The sequence below is a fragment of the Oncorhynchus tshawytscha genome, linkage group LG07 (genome assembly GCF_018296145.1).
Source record: "Oncorhynchus tshawytscha isolate Ot180627B linkage group LG07, Otsh_v2.0, whole genome shotgun sequence".
Lineage (NCBI taxonomy): Eukaryota > Metazoa > Chordata > Actinopteri > Salmoniformes > Salmonidae > Oncorhynchus > Oncorhynchus tshawytscha.
Window position 1 is genome coordinate 12,482,107 of NC_056435.1, and position 19,359 is coordinate 12,501,465.

The following is a 19,359-nucleotide window of genomic DNA, read 5'->3' on the forward strand; positions in this document are numbered from 1 at the left end:
AGCAGAGGTGAGGTGCTGGCTTCCTTGCCTTTATAAAGAGCTCTTTCAAGCGCCTTTGCTGCAGCTCTTGGGGAGTATAAATCTGCTTGAAAGGAGCTTTGCTCCAGTGGCATGCCTTGCTGCTGGCAAGATAAATCGTTGGGACCGCATCATTGGGCATGGCTGGAGATGACGGAGGGATGGGACGGAGGTGGGCTTGTTGATGGTTTTGCCCAGAGCCGCGGAAGATTAAGTCTCTCTCTGATTAAAGGGGTCCTACTCCTCACGGCCTGTACACACACACCACTGCCTCCCTCTCTTTGTGCCACCCACTCGCTGTGCTTGGTCACTGTGTTCGGCTCGAACTGACTTAGGCTAAAACCGCAGTATAGCCAACCTTCTGTTTAAATGGTTGGGCAGGTCCAAAGCTTCAGGTTTTTCTTAAAATGTCACATATCACTAGTGAATTCTGTTTGAGATGTAGGCTAATGTTTGCTTTGAGCATATTTAGAGGTTTTTTTGGAGGGATTGAAGATTGCCTCACCTAGGTGCTTTTTTATTTAACCAGGTAAGTTGACACAGTCTCATTTTCAGCAACAACCTGGGGAATAGTTACAGGGGAGAGGGATATATGAGCCAATTGTGAACTGGGGATTATTAGGTGACCGTGATGGTTTGAGGGCCAGTTTGGGAATTTAGCAAGGACACCAGGGTTAACACCCCTACTCTTAGGATAAGTGCCATGGGCTCTTTAATGACCTCAGAGAGTCAGGACACCTGTTTAACATCCCATCCGAAAGACTGCACCCTACACAGGGCAGTGTCCCCAATCACTGCCCTGGGGCATATATTTTTTTAAACCAGAGGAAAGAGTGCCTCCTACTGGCCCTCAACACCACTTCCAGTAGCATCTGGTCTCCCATCCAGGAACTGACCAGGACCAACCCTGCTTAGCTTCAGAAGCAAGCCAGCAGTGGTATGCAGGGTGGTATGCTGCTGGCATAGGTGCTTGTTTTTGTATCAAAGAGATGAGCTGTTTATGAATCCTTTTGAAGGGCAAGGTAGAGCTTGTAATTAAGCCTTTCATCACTTGATTAGGCTGTAGATTGAATCATATGATATGATCTCACTTTGTCAAGGCAGATGGAAAGGCTTGGGATAAATATACAGCAGTCAGTATTTTAACACTGGCTTGTATACCACACAACTTTCTATTAAAAGCAAATAGTTGCGTTGTTCAGCTTAGGCATGGAGGAACGCAAATAGGAGCTTTTAGCTCGGGACCGGATTCAATGCCTGTAATAGCACTGTTTATACCATATACATAACCTAGTCATTCTATTTTCAGTCATTCTACCTGGTCTTTGTTTATACAACATTGCAGATACTGCTCTGTCATTTCTTGGTTGCAAAATTTTTAATTGTTAGCCCAAGCCTTAATTTCAGTTTCTGTAACAAAACAAGCAACTATAATGTAGAGCCCTCAAACTCAACTCTGGCCCTCGAAGCCAGTTCCACTGTTTTCTCCCATTGTTCGCCTCTAATCAGGGACTGATTTAGACCTGGCACACCAGCTGGGTGCAATTAATTATCAGTTAGAACAGAACCAGCAGTTCTGTAGATCCAGCAAATCTACCACTTAGACTTGCTTTCTATGACAAGTACAGATCTATAATTCACATTTCTATGTGAATTTGGTCAGGTTGCACAAAAAGTTTTATATATTGCAGTTTTAAGGAAGTCTACCTCCTGTGTTACAGGATGTGCTGCAGTACGGTTCAGTACTCAATAGGTTTTCATGACATTCTGCTCCAGTCAAATGATTAATGTCCTAGCACCCATACTGAGATCTAATGACACCCGGGATAAAGTACTCTTCTGTTTCTGCTCTGGTGGATCTCGAACACAATCAGCAGACCAGGATATTAGCTGCTTTCTGAACCTCTGGGGATGAAGGGGGATGTATTGCTTTGATTTAGTTAAATGATCACTTGTTGCTACGCTCGTCCTGCTTGGGTTATTCCTTACATACAGACAAACAGCCCTGTGGCTATTACAGATCATCTTTATATTTCACTAACCTATCTTTCCAACGGCTGTGTGTTGGTTAAACCGATAGGTCTAACGTTTTGTCATCTGAAAGCCATAAATCCACAAATGAACGTTCCTCTGGGAAACATAAACTCAGTCTCTATTGTAACTATCATCTTATTACACAATGAATTCATGTTTCTGAGTATTGTTTTCTTCCTCACTGTTGCTCTTGAGATGAGACACTTGATTGGGAAAGCTTGACTGTGAAAATGAGCACTTTACGGTACCTACTAGTCCTGACAGTTTTACTGCCGCTGGACCTGAACGGGTACTTGTGGGTTTGGGGTTAAGAGGATCACTGTCTAATACAACATCCCAATCAGTTTAACCGCTCGCCTCTCCATAGGCTTACAGGAGTGAGCAGCAGGCTCGGTCAAGAAACTAGAGACCAAGCGGGTCTCTGAAATGTGCCTGCCCTAGGAGAGCGGCCCGAGAGGAAACCATGTTTGATTTACTGTGCGCGGCAGTGCAGTCAACTGCCTCCTTTATTCAGAGGAGGTGGAGAGAACAGAAACGCTCTGTTGGTGCGCAATGCACAGTAAGGGGTTAACAACCCCACACAACTCTTTAACTCTGTGATGGTGTGTAGGGTTGGGGGCGTGGTTAACATTTGTCCTATTGTGATTATTTACCCATAAAATATTGTGATATACGATGCTATTCTTGGCAATTTCTCGCATGGAATAGCCTTCATTTCTCCGAACAAGAATGGACTGATGATTTTCAGAAGAAAGTTCTTTGTTTCTAGCCATTTTGAGCCTGTAATCTAAACCACAAATGCCGATGCTCCAGATACTCAACTAGTCTAAAGAAGGCCAGTGTTATTGCTTCTTTAATCAGAACAACAGTTTTCAGCTGTGCTAACATAATTGCAAAAGGGTTTTCTAATGATCAATTAGCCTTTTAAAATGATAAAGTTGGCTTAGCTAACACAACGTGCCATTAGAACACAGGAGTCATGGTTGCTGATAATGGGCCTCTGTACGCCTATGTAGATATTCCATTATAAATCTGCCGTTTTCAGCTACAATAGTCATTTACATCATGTAACAATGTCTACACAGTATTTCTGATCAATTTGATGTTATTTTAATGGACAAAAAATTAGCTTTTCTTTCAAAACAAGGACATTTCTAAGTGACTCCAAACTTTTGAAGTGTGTGTTTGTGCGTGCGTATGTCCCAGACTGTGGTGCTGTGTTGAACCAGGCTTGGGCAAGAGGCCAGTGGCAGGATGGCCCTGCCTGGCTGGTGGGGTGACCGTCACAGATTGGTCACGGTGCTGCGCCCGCCCGCATCACGTGTGTGTGTGTGGTGCCAACCGCTTGAGAGCAGAGACTGCAGGGAAATGGTAGCTCAGCCGATGAAGGGGAGGGCAGGTGGGAACTGGAGCTTATTCAGTTTGGTACAATGATAACCCTATCATTTTGCAGGTAGAAATGCAGGCCTAATGACTAGAGCTGACGCATAGGCCTGTGCCTTATTCTACATGACATATACTCATGTCTGGTCTACACCAGTGCATTTATATATGTTCTACACCAGTGCATTTATATCTGAATGATCAGTAACTGCACTCTTCTTCTGAGGAAGTGGTGATCTCTGTCTCACTTGCTCTCTCACTCAGCACCACCACTGTCATGTTAAGCTCAGCGTGGATGTCGGGAACAGCCTGTGTTGATTGTCTCACTCATCACACTTAGTATTAAGTTACCCATCCCGTGCCATAGTGTTGCTGTTTTGTCTACAAAGGACACAATGCAGTTGCTTGGTTAAACCAGACCGGAGTTAAATACGCAGTGGTTTTTCTGGTCACATAGTTGTTTGCTACAACACCCTGCTGAAACAAGAAGCAGCAAAGTTTCATCACTTTGTCAAAAGTTAATGTTACCACTGAAACGGACTCAACCGCATGTGTCATATTTTTGAATGCCTGACCGTCCCGTCTTCAGTCAGCTGTTCGTTCCACAACACAAAAATCTAAGCTGGATAGTTTACCCCCTCTCGTCTCTCCTTATATTGTCAGTTAAATGTAAACCAGGCTTTCTTTTACTTTGCTGCTTTGGGTAAAGTTTGTCGACTTGAATATGACGTGTGTGTGTGTGTATATGTATGTATGTATGTATGTATGTATGTATGTATGTATGTATGTATGTATGTATGTATGTATGTATGTATGTATGTATGTATGTATGTATGTATGTATGTATGTATGTATGTATGTATGTATGTATGTATGTGTGTGTGTGTGTGTGTGTGTGTGTGTGTGTGTATATGTATATATATTTTAAATACGGTTTGGACTGTTATTTTCATGAATGTCTTCATCCATAATCGTCAATTACACTGTCACATCCCTAGGCCTACATGATAACATCTTTTGTCCAAATAATAAACCGATTAATTTGATATAGACTAGATTAATCGGTTCCACAGATAAATCGGCGATATTATGTACATAGAATACACAAATATGTCTGCTCATTTGCGGTCATACATTATTTTTTTTTTTATTCAATGAGTTACCTGAAGAGGACTGCTCATTGAACATCATTCAGACCTAGGCATTGGTGGTTTGACAGTGCGTTGCTTGCCACAGCCAACATATTTGAATAAGTAAATAATCAAAAGTACACTTCTCCAAGCAAGCAGCCCTGTCCTCATCACATTCTTAACGTTATCTGGCCAGCAAGGTAATTAGCTAGCTAGCAGAGTTATTTTGTATCAAGGACAAGTGTTCACTTTGGCGCCAGTCCAGTGTTAGCACATGTGCAAAGATAACGCTGTTACTGTCTGGGCCTATTATGTTAGCTAGTGGGCTTATTTAGTTAGTTTTCCGCAATCTGCAAAAAGCAAGGCAGTTAGATATGTGCCGTCATTCAGGCCATGTGCTTGTATTCATGATGAGATAAGTAGCTAACGTTAGCTAGCTAGCTAAATTGGAACTTTGTGACTAAAACCTGTGCGGTTAGCATTTTCCTCCATAAATGTTTTTAGTCATTAGCACATTCCATTTGCAGTTGAAATGTATAGCCAATACATTTTGTATTGAGAAACAGTGTCATGTACATGTGGTTTCTGTAAGAAAATATTGTTGTAAGGAACAGCTAGCTTGTGGTCAGTGGATATCCTGTAAACCAGTGGTTCCCAACCTATTTCGGTTATTGTACCACCAATTGCATTTTACTCTGAAGTACCCCCTCGTGCATTTTACAAGTCGGACTATGGTCTCATGAGGCTTCTCAAGTACCCCATGTGGATAGGCCAAGTACCTCTGGTTGGGAACCACTGCTGTAAACCACAGATGAAATGTACATTTTTATATTCAGTTGAGAAATCATAATTTAGAATATCTTTTAATCTTTTGGAGCACAAATTTGTGTAGAAAAAGGTCTGTTTTTCATTCCATTTCTAAAAAACAATATATTGGCAGATCTATTGATAATCGGTGACTTTTGCCACACTAAAATCGGTATCGGACCCAAAAATCCCATATCGGTAGATCTCTAGCAGAATTGCATTCTTGTGTTAAGAAATCTTCATAATGACAACGCAAAATACATTGTGTTAAAAGCCAATCAGAGGTGTTTTTGGGCAGAGTGTTGGCCTATTATGCTGTGTGCCATTCACACCAGTAAGGTATGGCCATTTGTTTGGACTAGAGGTGGGAATTAATAATTGAATGGAGGCCCTGCCGAGTGTGAAGAAGTAGCCTATTAAGATGCGCAGTCACACTCGTCTCCATGACAGCATGGCCATCGTCAGTTTCACGTCTCCATTACCTTAGACTGCTGCCTGGACGCTTCAAGGGCTGTGTAGAGGGACATACCGGTACCAACTTGAGGCTATAGTCCTACAGTTTTAAAGTGTTAGGGAATGTCATTCCTATGCCTTAGTTTTGGCTCAATCAACACCTGTACATGTTGGATTGGACATTTTTTTAAGTCACCTGATTCTGATTTAGTTTTAGGTGGGAAATGCAGCCTAGGATTATTGTTTTTTTTCTTCTCATTCTGATCCATTATTGATGTAACCTACAGTGGGGCAAAAAAGTATTTAGTCAGCCACCAATTGTGCAAGTTCTCCCACTTAAAAAGATGAGAGAGGCCTGTAATTTTCATGATAGGTACACTTCAACTATGACAGACAAAATGAGAAAAAAAATCCAGAAAATCACATTGTAGGATTTTTAATGAATTTATTTGCAAATTATGGTGGAAAATAAGTATTTGGTCACCTACAAACAAGTAAGATTTCTGGCTCTCACAGACCTGTAACTTCTTTAAGAGGCTCCTCTGTCCTCCACTCGTTACCTGTACTAATGGCACCTGTTTGAACTTGTTATCAGTATAAAAGACACCTGTCCACAACCTCAAACAGTCACCCTCCAAACTCCACTATGGCCAAGACCAAAGAGCTGTCAAAGGACACCAGAAACAAAATTGTAGACCTGCACCAGGCTGGGAAGACTGAATCTGCAATAGGTAAGCAGCTTGGTTTGAAGAAATCAACTATGGGAGCAATTATTAGGAAATGGAAGACATACAAGACCACTGATAATCTCCTTCGATCTGGGGCTCCACGCAAGATCTCACCCCGTGGGGTCAAAATGATCACAAGAACGGTGAGCAAAAATGCCAGAACCACACAGGGGGACCTAGTGAATGACCTGCAGAGAGCTGGGACCGAAGGAACGAAGGAGTGGCTTCGTAAGAAGCATTTCAAGGTCCTGGAGTGGCCTAGCCAGTCTCCAGATCTCAACCCCATAGAAAATCTTTGGAGGGAGTTGCCCAGCAACAGCCCCAAAACATCACTGCTCTAGAGGAGATCTGCATGGAGGAATGGGCCAAAATACCAGCAACAGTGTGTGAAAACCTTGTGAAGACTTACAGAAAACGTTTGACCTCTGTCCTTGCCAACAAAGGGTATATAACAAAGTATTGAGAAACGTTTGTTATTGACCAAATACTTATTTTCCACCATAACTTGCAAATAAATTCATTTAAAAAATCCTACAATGTGATTTTCTGGATTTTTTTTCTCATTTTGTCTGTCATAGTTGAAGTGTACCTATGATGAAAATTACAGGCCTCTCTCATCTTTTTAAGTGGGAGAGCTTGCACAATTGGTGGCTGACTAAATACTTTTTTTGCCCCACTGTATCTATTCACATATTTCAATGCTTTTGGTCAGCTTCTGCAACATGTGAGGTGAAAAGTCTTTTAAAGAACATTATTCCATTTCAGTAGGAGGCTGTCTCTTTCAGACCCCCCCCCCCCAGGGCTATTTTGAGCTCCCATCACAAATCCTAAGGAAATGGACAAAGCTTTAGAAGCCTGCAATGCATGGCCATCTGTCTCAGTCTTCGGGAGGCACGGTGAGGGGCAAGGGTGTCAATATATTTATCAGTGGGAAGTAGTCTATTATGTTGATGATTATCATGGCTTTTTGGGTGTTGTGATGTTAAAAGTATGTTTGATTTATTATGTTCCTTCAGACCTTTGTGTTGTATGATGATTGGGAGCACACAGACTACTAGCCTAGCTCTTTCTGATCAAACTAGGGTATTGACATAGCCCATAGGCTTGTTTATACGCCTACCTATGTGAGCACACAGTATTTTGTGATCTGACAACTGTATAAGCCTAAAAATAATCACAGCTGTTAGCAGCAGTTGGGATTCTCAGCCCTTCTAGAGATCAATTGAGTGTGTGTGGGTTCCAGCCATTTAAAACGACAATTCAGTCATTTGTGTGTCACCCACTCCAACGGTGGTGGTTGTATTGCATATTGTGAAACCGAAGCTGGCTGTCAGCACGCAGGGTTTCATAGGCGCTGTTGGGTGCCAGAAGGCACCCTGCCAGCCAAATAAAGTTCCTGAGTTAGAAACCTGAGAAATTAGTCTGTATTCTTATGCCTCCCTTCTATAGAACAGGGAGGCGTTGTGACAGTCAGCGAGCACATTGGGGGTTTCTGTTAAAGTTTCGGGGTCATGTGCATTTAGGGCACAAGCACATCATAGAAAAGCGTTTTGCAACAGCACACACAAATGTGCGTTTCTTATTGGACAAGTTCAGAAAGTAGCGACCTCCCCGTTTCACTCCGATTTGGGTCATCATGCCTATTGAACAAGAACCCGATCTATGTTGACACAGGGTCATGTCTGTAGTGACCCCCAACCCTTCTCCTTTTCTCTCCTTATCGGCGGAGAATGGCAACTCATAACTCCGTCTCATAGAACCCAGACCTGTGAGAGACAGTTGATGTTATCAATGCAGCAGATTGCGGAAGTAGGTTTTCCGAATATAAAGCGCTGTGCAGAGATTTTGTTTTTCATGCCCGAATGCTTCATTTCTTTTGCACTGTATCACGTTCGAGATGATAAAAGTCCAGCATTAGGTGTTAGCAGAAGAAAACGATTGACTTGACTACATTTTGAATTGAATTGAATCATTTGACTTTTTACTTATCCCATCCTTCAGGACTTGTGAAATGGTCTTGATAGTCTCAAAACTGGTGACAATGGCAACACAGACGTAGAAGTTTTCAGTAGAAAAAGCCCATATATTTGTCAGGGCTGGTACGCCTAAATATCCAAGGAACATTGGCACGTAACGGTGTTGAGATTCTGTCAGAAGTATTGCGCTGCCTGTGAAATTTCACTGCTGGAGGAAAGACTGCTCATGTATTGCAGCGCTGACCCATTTCCCAGGGATCATTTGGAAGGGGAAAGAGAGCCTTTTATGATCCTGCCTTTGAGTTGCATGCAAAGGTGCCGTCAGTCAGTTATCCACTGCCTCATCCCTGGGCCAGTATTCATAAAGCATCTCAGAAGTGCTGATTTTAGTATAGTTTTGGCTTTTTTAATCACAATTAGTAAGAGGGGGGGACCTGATCCTAGATCAGCGCTCCTACTCTGAGATGTGTTGTGAATACCGGCCCAAAGGTTTTCATTTTCCTTTTTATAATATGTCTCGAGACATTTTATATCTTCAAGTGGGCCTGCTAACAGAGAAAGCCCTTTGGCTATTCAGAAAATGATTTATTTAACTGCTTCTGAAATGCTCGAGGCCTGTAACTATCTAATCCTCATCAAAGTGTTACAATCTGATGCTTGATAATTGACAAAGCTTTGTGGCAACTGATCTGAATAAATACAGCAATGCAAGGTTTCCCTCATTCTAGAATATCATGGAGCTTATTGGGCCTCTAAATAACAAGTTGAAGCTGTTTCACACATTAATGAAGCCCAAACTAATCGACGTGAGTGTGTTTGTCCCAACATTGAGGTTCAGAAACACATCATATCTGTAGCTAGATTGATCTGTTGTTTTTGGAACATGGTGTGTCTGTCTCAGCTGGCAGCATCACAGGGTGCAAGCAGTCATTACCGTGAGGTAATGTGTCTCTGTGGCTACTCTGTTCACTTCCTATAGCTAGCAGGGGGGCTTCATAGCTCAGGTCCTTGGGGATCACAGCCCTGCTGGTTTTTGGTTAAACGGTAAAGACTTATTTCAGGAACGACGTGTTCGGTAGGGCATAATGTTCTGATACAGAGGGAGGAATCATGCCAGCTCTTCATGATATTTGTAGATCTGCAATGTTTAGCTTGTTACACCCTGTTTAGCAGAGTGCATGTTTTGCGCTCTCTAGCAAATCAGTAACACCAATAGATCAAGTGCCCCAGAGAATTCAATCCAAATCATTGCCCTTGTTCTGAAATCCACACTAGCATATCACTTAGAATACAACGCTTTATTCTAAGTGGTAGGCAGCCAATGCTGCTCGTATGGACATTGGACAAAAGACTTTGTGAGTCGGGCCACCCTACAGCCTGCGCTGGATCTTCCCGGTGTCCTCTCCGTTGCCACCTGTTCTGTCATCCCGAGCCACACCGCACGGGCTCCGTTAGCGTCTGCCGACCCCAGACCATCGGCCAACCTGATGGGATTATAGCTCTGATGAAAGGGGACAGTAGGGGAGCACTGTGTGCCTCCTATGAATAATTATATTTTATTTCAGCGCCTGGCCTTTCAACAGAGCCAAAGTTACCTGGGAGCTGCTGTCTCCCTCTATCTAGCTGCTTCTGCTGCAGTAAATGGCTAGCCTCGTAAGCCAAGGATTTGGGAGGAGGGCCACACAACACTAATGTCTAGCCATTGTCTCAAGTATATTTTGCTCAGTGAGGCCACAGATGTAGGCCTATAGTTTCAGGCAGCACTGCCATTAGAATTTTTGGCAGCGTTTTACAATCTGGCATGAAAAAAAGTAAACGTGAGAAGCGTTTCGGCCGATCGAATGCATAAACAGGCCTATATTATTTTTCTAAAAACATTTTTTTCGTAAAGGAATTCAGTCCGGCTTTAAGAATGCACAAGGTGCAATTTGGAAATTGGGAAGTGCATCATCAGTTCCTCTTGTCATGTCAGTCATTGTACACCTTAGAGCTATTTATAACTTGTCAGAAATGTTCAGATCAACTAGCCCATGTCAGCTAACATTTATTTTTATTTAGGTTTTTTACCCCATAGTTATTTTTGTAATTTTCTAGTCACTCAAATATCACATGAATACACATTAGACATGGCAAAATGTATAGAATTGCAAGAAAATGTGCTTTAAAACTGCAAAAGGTTCTTTGTACCCCATGACAAAATGTGTTTAATTGCAGGACATAAGCTTTAAAACGGCAAACTTCTGTCCACCAACAAGCGTGGTGTGAACAGTCTATGTCATGAACAGTGCCTGTGCCCATAGAAATAGATGTAGCACATGCACACAGGGGGACGCGGGATGTTCCCCAATGCTGGAAGGGGGGGCCCTGAGTGAAAAAGTTTGGGAACTCCTCATCTAGCTAATGATTATCCTATTGGGGTAACCAATGCAGATGAGCAACATCATACTTCAGGCATGTAGCCACAATACTGTGTCAGGCTACAGGGGATAATGCTTATTGCTAAAATAGCACACCTGCCTGATAATATGGATGATGTACAGGCCCTGAAGCTATTGCTTTCCATCTATGTTATTGGGCTAATTTCTGGAGGGGAATATTACATTTGAAACGGTTTAATATGTTAAGGTTTTACACTACCGGTCAATTTTTAGAACACCTACTCATTCAAGGGTTTTTCTTTATTTTTTAACTGTTTTCTACATTGTAGAATAATAGTGAAGACATCACTAGTATGAAATAAGACATATGGTAGTAATCTAATTTATATTTTATATTTGAGATTCTTCAAATAGCCACCCTTTGCCTTGATGACTGCTGCACACTCTTGGCATTATCTCAACCACCTTCACCTGGAATGCTTTTTCAACAGTCTTGAAGGAGTTCCCACATATGCTGAGCACTTGTTGGCTGCTTTTCCACTTGTTGGCTGCTCCGACTCATCCCAAACCATCTCAATTTGTTTGAGGTCGGGGGATTGTGGAGGCCTCTCTTTTTGATAGGAGGCATTATACCATTCTCCTTGTATGACTGGTGGAGAAGAGTCAGGTGTGTTTTTTTTTCTCTACTGATGCTGAAAGACACATTTCGGATACAAATAGCTAGCTAGCTAAACAATGAACCATAATCCCAATCCATAGAGTACTAGCAATACAAACTTATTGTCATAGCTTGCTGAAGTTAACCAAATAGGTTCAATGTTAGCTAGCTAACATTTTTCTGCCAAAAAAAACACATTAACAACCCATGCTAGTTATTGCAAAGTAGATCTCCCCTCTTTCTAAAGTTTCGAATGGATATTTTCATCTGTCACTTGAAACCGCACAAATGCGAGCGGTGCCCTTTTGCCAAGTGTTTTCCCGCTAATTGCATAATGGAATGAATATTCGCGCGTAACATACTGCCCTGTGCACGTTGCTGCACTTATAATAGTTTAGCAACATTTTAAGCTAAACTTTCTGATCTGTTGCATCACTCATTACTTTTGAAGGTTTAAAAAATTAATACAATTATTTACCCTAGGCTTACTGGTTTTATGAATATCAATCTATCGTCCCACAACTGTACCAGAGTCTGTTTGGAATAGGCTATTTCTTTCTCAACCATCTGACCAATAGAATAGGTAACCTTCTACTTTGTGGGATAGTAAATTGACATAGAATAGTGATTTTGCTGTTTGTCACTCGTCTTGTCGGCTGAGGGAAAGTGCACATCAGAATTCGGTAAGAAGGACTGCACATCGTTGCATCCTCGACTTGCATGTTCTGTTAACATGAATTACCATAATCGAAATGTGATCTTTGTCATTCTGACCGCTGTGGGTGGACGCCCTAATCAGGTTACGCAGCCAATACATATGGGTCCGGTAAATGTCTCCAATGTCCAGTAAATTAAAAGGCTGCCGGTCCTAACAGAAACCCTGGCGCACAGGCTTGCGTTATGTAGACTAAACACCTATCCTCTACGGATATTTTAATGGTACTTCCCAGGGCCTAAGATCTACCCACCATCTGCTAAATGCGGGTAGATTTTGGCATTGGCGGGTAAGAAGTCTATTTCACCAGCCACGTTGGCGCATTTGTGAGTAGAAATAGTCAAGTATGATCACATTTATAGTAAAATAAATGCTGCATTAGCTGTTTTCAAAAGATTTGGTTCATAGCTGGTAAATTAATCGCTCAGTCAAAGAACTACAAATCCTATATAGCCTGTTCCACCTCACACTGCAACAATGCCTGTCTGGGGGCTGTGCGCATGTGAATAGCTGAGTGAAAGATTCATTTTTGGAAGCGCTGTGCACAGTCATAAAAATTGGTCTAATTGACTTGAAACGAAAGTCTACTGAAGTGAGACTTTGTCCTTGTGTTTCTTGGCTATTTACATTGTTTTATTCACATTAGAGGTTGACCGATTAATCGGAATGGCTGATTTAATTAGGGCCTATTTCAAGTTTTCATAACAATCTGTAATCAGCATTTTTGAACAACGATTGGTCGATATTTATTTTTATTTTTAACCTTTTATTTAACTAGGCAAGTCAGTTAAGAACACATTCTTATTTTCAATGACAAAGTTAACTGCCTTGTTCAGGGACAGAACGACAGATTTTTACCTTGTCAGCTCGGGGATTCGATCAACCTTCTGGTTAGAGTCCAACACTCTAACCACCTGCCTTAGATGCACTCCACGAGGAGCCTGCGTGGCAGGCTGACTACTTGTTACGCGAGTGCAGCAAGAAACCAAGGTAAGTTGCTAGCTAGCATTAAACTTATCTTATAAAAAATCTTAACATAATCACTAGTTAACTACACATGGTTGATGATATTACTAGTTTATTTAGCATGTCCTGCATTGCATATAATCGGTGCGGTGCCTGTTAATTTCTCATCGAATCACAGCCTACTTCGCCAAACGGGTGATGATTTAACAAGCGCTTTCGTGAAAAAAGCACTGTCGTTGCACCAATGTGTACCTAACCATAAACATCAATGCCTTTCTTTAAAATCAATACACAAGTATATATTTTTAAACCTGCATATTTAGTTAATATAATTTCTTTTAACTAGGGAAATTGTGGCACTTCTCCCGTGCAAGGAGTCAGGGTATATGCAATGCAGCTGTTTGGGCCGCCTGGCTCGTTGCGAACTGTGTGAAGACCATTTATTCCTAACAAAGACCGTAATTAATTTGCCATAATTGTACATAATTATGACATAACATTGAAGGTTGTACAATGTAACAGCAGTATTTAGACTTAGGGATGCCACCCATTAGATAAAATATGGAACGGTTCCGTATTTCACTGAAAGAATAAACGTTTTTGAAATTATAGTTTCCGGATTTGACCATATTAATGACATAAGGCTCGTATTTCTTTGTTATTATGTTATAATTAAGTCTATGATTTGATATTTGATAGAGCAGTCTGACTGAGTGGTGGTAGGCAGCAGCAGGCTCATAAGCATTCATTCAAACAGCATTTTCGCTGTGCTTCAAGCATTGAGCTGTTTATGGCTTCAAGCTTATCGACTCTCGAGATTAGGCTGGTGAAAGGGTTCACCAAACTAATATTTTAAAATAAATATGATTTTACTGCAAAATGCACACACTTTAAGAATACTACTGGAGTGAATACAAAGTGTTATGTTTGGGCAAATCCAATACAACACATTACAGGGTACCACTCTTCATAGTGGTGGCTGCATGATGTTATGGGTATGCTTGTAATCGTTAAGGACTGGGGAGTTTTTCAGGATAAAAAAGAAACGGAATGGATCTAAGCAGAAGAAAACGCAGCAGACCCACCCCCAAACTACTTCCAGCTGCTATGACTAGGCCAAAGTCATTAATCATCGAATGAGTTTGTAGCTAAAAATTTCCTGACAGTAGATTTCATGACCGTAGTTTTTTAAAGGATCGGACCCTTTTTCTTTAAATTTTTGCCTAAACTGACATACCTAAATCTAACTGCCTGTAGCTCAGGACCTGAAGCCTGGATATGCATATTCTTGATACTGTTTGAAAGGCAACACTTTGAAGTTTGTGGAAATGTGAAATTAATGTAGGAGAATATGACACATTAGATCTGGTAAAAGATAATACAAAGAAAAAAACCATGCGTTTTTTGGGGGGGTTTTGTTCCATCATCTTTGAAATGCAAGAGAGAGGCCACAATGTATTATTCCAGTATAGGCTCAATTTAGATTTTGGCCAATAAATGGCAGCAGTGTATGTGCAAAGTTTTAGACTGATCCAATGAACCTTTGCATTTCTGTTCGAAATGTTGTATCAAGTCTGCACAAATGTGCCTAATTGGTTTATTAATACAGTAATACAACTGTGCACTTGCCTCAAACAATAGCATGGTATTTTTCACTGTAATAGCTACTGTAAATTGTTATTGTTACTTACAACATCATGCTAATCACATTAGCGCATGTTAGCTCAACCATCCCACGGGAGGGACACTGATCTTGTAAAGGTTAAAATAAGTCCCCCTGAGTTTGTTTCTGACCCAAGATGGTAGGCTTGGCCTAAGAAGTCTTTTAAATAGAAGCTAAATATAATCGTTTTTTCCCCCCTCCCCAGTCGCTCACAAAGAAGTAGTTGGATTGGCCTCGGTTTCCTCCCCAAAGCAAGTTTGGTTTACCATGGTAATGTGTTGTGTTAGCCCCCTGACCTTGGCCTAGCTGTGACGACAGTAGGTCAATGCTACTCCCACAATAAACCAGCAAAATATACATATATACACACACATTTTTTTGTAATGCATAAACATGACCTTTTTGAGCTAGTGTGGTGGGAAAAGAAACAATAGTCAGTGCATACTGCATAATGCCCTTCATATCCAATTACTAGCAACCTTGGTTTGAGGGTATGGTGTGTATCCCCTAGGAGTTTGTGCAGAAACCTGAGGAGCCTGACTGAACAGACCATGGATGTAACTAGCTTCCTTAGCTGGCCTGAGGAGGAGGAGGAGGCTGATGATGAAACAACACGTACATGTATCCCCACAGTGTGAAGGACGCCTGGGCTTAAGGCTGCCTGTCTACGTCCTAAATTAAGCCCTATTCCCCCCATGTAGTGCACTACTTCTGACTAGCCCTGTGAATACATATGCTGCAATAGAGTGGAGCGATATGGACAAACATCCATATCACGATAAATTGGCTGAATTATCATGATACCGATATGTTGAACGATAAATGTATAACTTTAATGTGGATCAGTTACTTCTATACATTACCCGTACAAATGCTACTACTACTTTGCATGTTGTAGCCGTCAATTGTCCCATTTTATAAAGTGCCCTTTATTTCATTTCAAACTTTCCGTTTCTCTAGTGTAGATTACATGTCGTAACTCTCCATATTAGCGGCCTTATTTCACATGTTCCATTTCTCTAGTGTAGACTTGCTTATCATCGCTCTCGTCTCTCCCCTTCCATTTCTCTCTCCCTCAACACATTGCTTTCACTAAGAGGCTTATGAAGGTCTTATGGTTAGCGAGAGTTTTCGGGTGCCTTACGAAATAACCTCACCTCTTGGCTGAAGATGATGGGCAAGAAGGATTGCCATTTCACGCGAGAGCGAAACGTCCTGTTTTTCTCCATCCTTGAGTGGGCAGGTATACTGTTTTTTTTTTTTTCCTAAACTGTATCACTGAAATATTTACAAGTCCCAACTCCTCGTACCTCTACTAAAGTTGACTTGCGGTATGGTTTTGTGTCATGGAAAGGTTTTTTTTGGGCCGGTAGTCCTAAGGGTAACCTGCCCACTCATTCAGTTACTTGTAGCCAAGCTATCGGCATAATAGTATTCTTGTGAAAATCATTACACAGTAGACCTTACAGGATTGAACATAGACAGAGACAACATAAAATACAATTTAGCTTTCTTTAGGATGTTTAACAGAAATTGAAGTAGGCTTAACTCTGAAGAGAGACTGGGTTGGGTTATATTTCCCTGTGGAGACAATGTGATTATTCACCATTTTCACTTCACGCTGACTGCATCTTTTTTTTGCATGAGAATCTTCTTAGCAGCAGGGATTTGTCAGCTTTGATACATTTTGTTTGTCTCTCTCTGTTTAGTTCTTGGCACACGTTTCAGGGCGCAGTTCTAGCTCCTGCTGTTTAATCGAAACGAACCTGAATCAAAGTGGTCCCATTTTATAGCAGGTTGTTTGTAAGGCATTGCAGCAAGGACAGAAGGTTGTCTATAGTGTGTGTTTGTGTGGTATGCACATGGTTTTTAGATGCAGATGGCAGAGACATAAGGGTTATCCATGAGTTCATCTGACTTTACGTAAGTAGGAAAAGAGCTTAGTTGCCAAAATCTCGGACTATCCCTTTAAAAGCTCATCTTGGCAAAGTGTGGCGCTGTGCAAAATGAATATAGGGGAAACATTGGATGGCTATAGCTACAGTAGCTAACACCCGCCTTGGGAATGCACATGTAAATACTCCTCCTTTTGCTTCTGGAACTGCGGTGTTTTCTGACTCTTGAGTGCCTCTTAACAGCCTTATGTCTCCTCCTCTCTTACAGAATGCAGCTTGGCCAGTCAACCCGGTGGGAGTGACTGATAAAGATGGGCCAAAGAAGTAGAGCCCACTGGTGAGGAGTAGTGAAGAGTCCAAACAGAACCATAGCGGCTAAACTACCCCGAGCGCCACCATGCCCCGCCTCCCCTTCTGAACTCTCCTGCCACTCCGACTCAGTCCCTTCCACCCCCTGTCCCTCACGCACAGACACAGTCACTCTTGCCAGTCGAGCTGCGGGCCGCGCTCGCCATGGCCTCGGCCTACCTGTGGAAGCTGTCGTCCCAGAAGCTGGGCTTCTTCCTGGTGAGCTTTGGCTTCATCTGGGGCATGATGCTGCTCCACTTCACCATCCAGCAGCGGGCCACGCACGAGAGCAGCACCATGCTGCGACAGCAGATCCTGGAGCTCAGCAAGCGCTACATCAAGGCCCTGGCCGAGGAGAACCAGAGTGTCATGGACGGGCCCTACGTGGGAACCATGACGGCCTATGGTGAGTACCGAGCACTGCGCAAGCAGTGTTCTCCGTCCTTTTTGCGCCCTCTTCAAAATAGAATGACTCCCCTTTGCAAAGCGGTGGTTGTGAGAACTATGAATTTGCTCAATGGTACACTCGGAATGTTCCATTCATTCACTTGGTATGTTTTATTGAATGGAATTCTGATTTGACAGTCGTTGGTAGTGCTGCAATATTTGATCAACCTCAGTGAGAGAACACACTGCTATTGAATAAGGACAGGTTGAATTGATTTACTATGTAGGCTAAGTAGAAGTGCCTTTTTAAAGTCAAAATAGCCAGCCCTATACATCCTCTGACATACAGATCATACAAAATGCATAATGTAGGCTGTTTATAAGTGTTTTCTATTTTAATTGTATCGTGGTTGTAATGCAACCATAGACAACGGGTGAGACAAGAAAGAGGAAGAGAGAGAAAAATGTACATTTTGTCTACAGCAGGGTGCTGCCTCATTGGATAGAGGAAAGTAAAGCATTAGGGGGCTAGCCTGCCAGTAACTTGACTTGCGCAAACAGAGGTGAGTGATACGCTGATGCAGCTGCTTTCCGCCATAACCTATTAACGCCCCACAAACAGCCGTCAATAAGTTATTCACGCCGTTAATAGACCCGTTTGGGTCAATGAGAGGCTTCCTTAGAAACATGAGATTGGAATTGATTACGCTGAACACATTCTAATGGACGGCGAAAAACCTGAAGATGCTGTAAAATGACCAGGCAACCAACCAACCGTCACTGGTCCCGAAAAGGCCATGCCTAATATGATTGGTCTTAAGACTCTTTTAGCCTGTAAAAATTCAATATACCGGCGTTTGTCAGGCAGGAAGCCTCCCGCCTATCTCAGAAACACAGAGTAGGCCTATCAACCTCCGTTCTTCTGCCACAGTCTGCTAATCGCCAGACCTCAAAGAGTACTGACTGGCGAACACGGAGCATTTAGCTGCTCCTTGTTCCCCTTAGGGTCTGTGTTAAAACATTGATGCAGAGTGTTGAAGCATCTGCCTTGGTGAAACCCTTGGTCGTACAGATCCGGGACGCGTCCCAAATGGCATCCTATCCCCTACTTACTATGGGCCCTGTCAAAAGTAGTGCACTAAATTAGGAGTAGGATGCCATTTGTGACGCAACCGAGAAGTCTGTTGTTCTAGCAGCCCAGTGCGCTCCGACCTGTTTTTAAATGACCTGGAGGAGGGTGTTGAAAGAAATCCTAAGCTTTATCCCAGACCGGTATAATGATATCAGCTCAATGTAATGGGCTAATTGCTTAATCGTGTCATTAATTATCTCCATAAAAGCATGAAATGAGTTGTTGCTGCAAACACTATTATTCGGGAGGCAATGAGACAAAAGATCTGTGATATGGTCTCTTCAGAACAGATTCATAATATTCTGTCAATTGCCTGAACTTTAATTCAAATGAATAAACTTCATTAATGCACCAAGTGGAGTATATGTTTATATGATGTAATAATGTCAGTATATAACAGATTTTTTTTTTAAATCCAGCTGTAATGAACTAAAACATTACATTGGACAAGGCAGTCTTTCCCTAGTTTGATTTGCCAGGCGGGCGCAAAAGCTCCCAAAGCAACATCCACGCCCCCTGGCATCGAAAATACAAATGGAAAGCAGTAGAAGCCAAAACCCTGTTTTGGCAACAAAGCTAGCCGTTGAAACCAGTGGCAGATATATGCATTGGTAGGGAAAACATTCATATTGAGTCAGAAGATGTTGTTTGGGGCATTGTGTCCTGTCTTGACCTAGGTCTAAAGAAC

General features: G+C 42.1%; 1 protein-coding gene across 1 annotated transcript in view; it reads left to right on the forward strand.

Annotated features, from left to right (window-relative positions):
- The window catches only part of LOC112253994 (alpha-1,6-mannosylglycoprotein 6-beta-N-acetylglucosaminyltransferase A), a 124,982-nt gene that overhangs the window by 1,790 nt on the left and 103,833 nt on the right, over positions 1-19,359 (forward strand). Inside the window, exon 2 of the mRNA XM_042324123.1 lies at positions 17,073-17,558. Within this exon, the coding sequence (XP_042180057.1) occupies positions 17,318-17,558 (241 nt within the window). The 5' untranslated portion in view covers positions 17,073-17,317. The remainder of the gene's footprint in view (positions 1-17,072; positions 17,559-19,359) is intronic.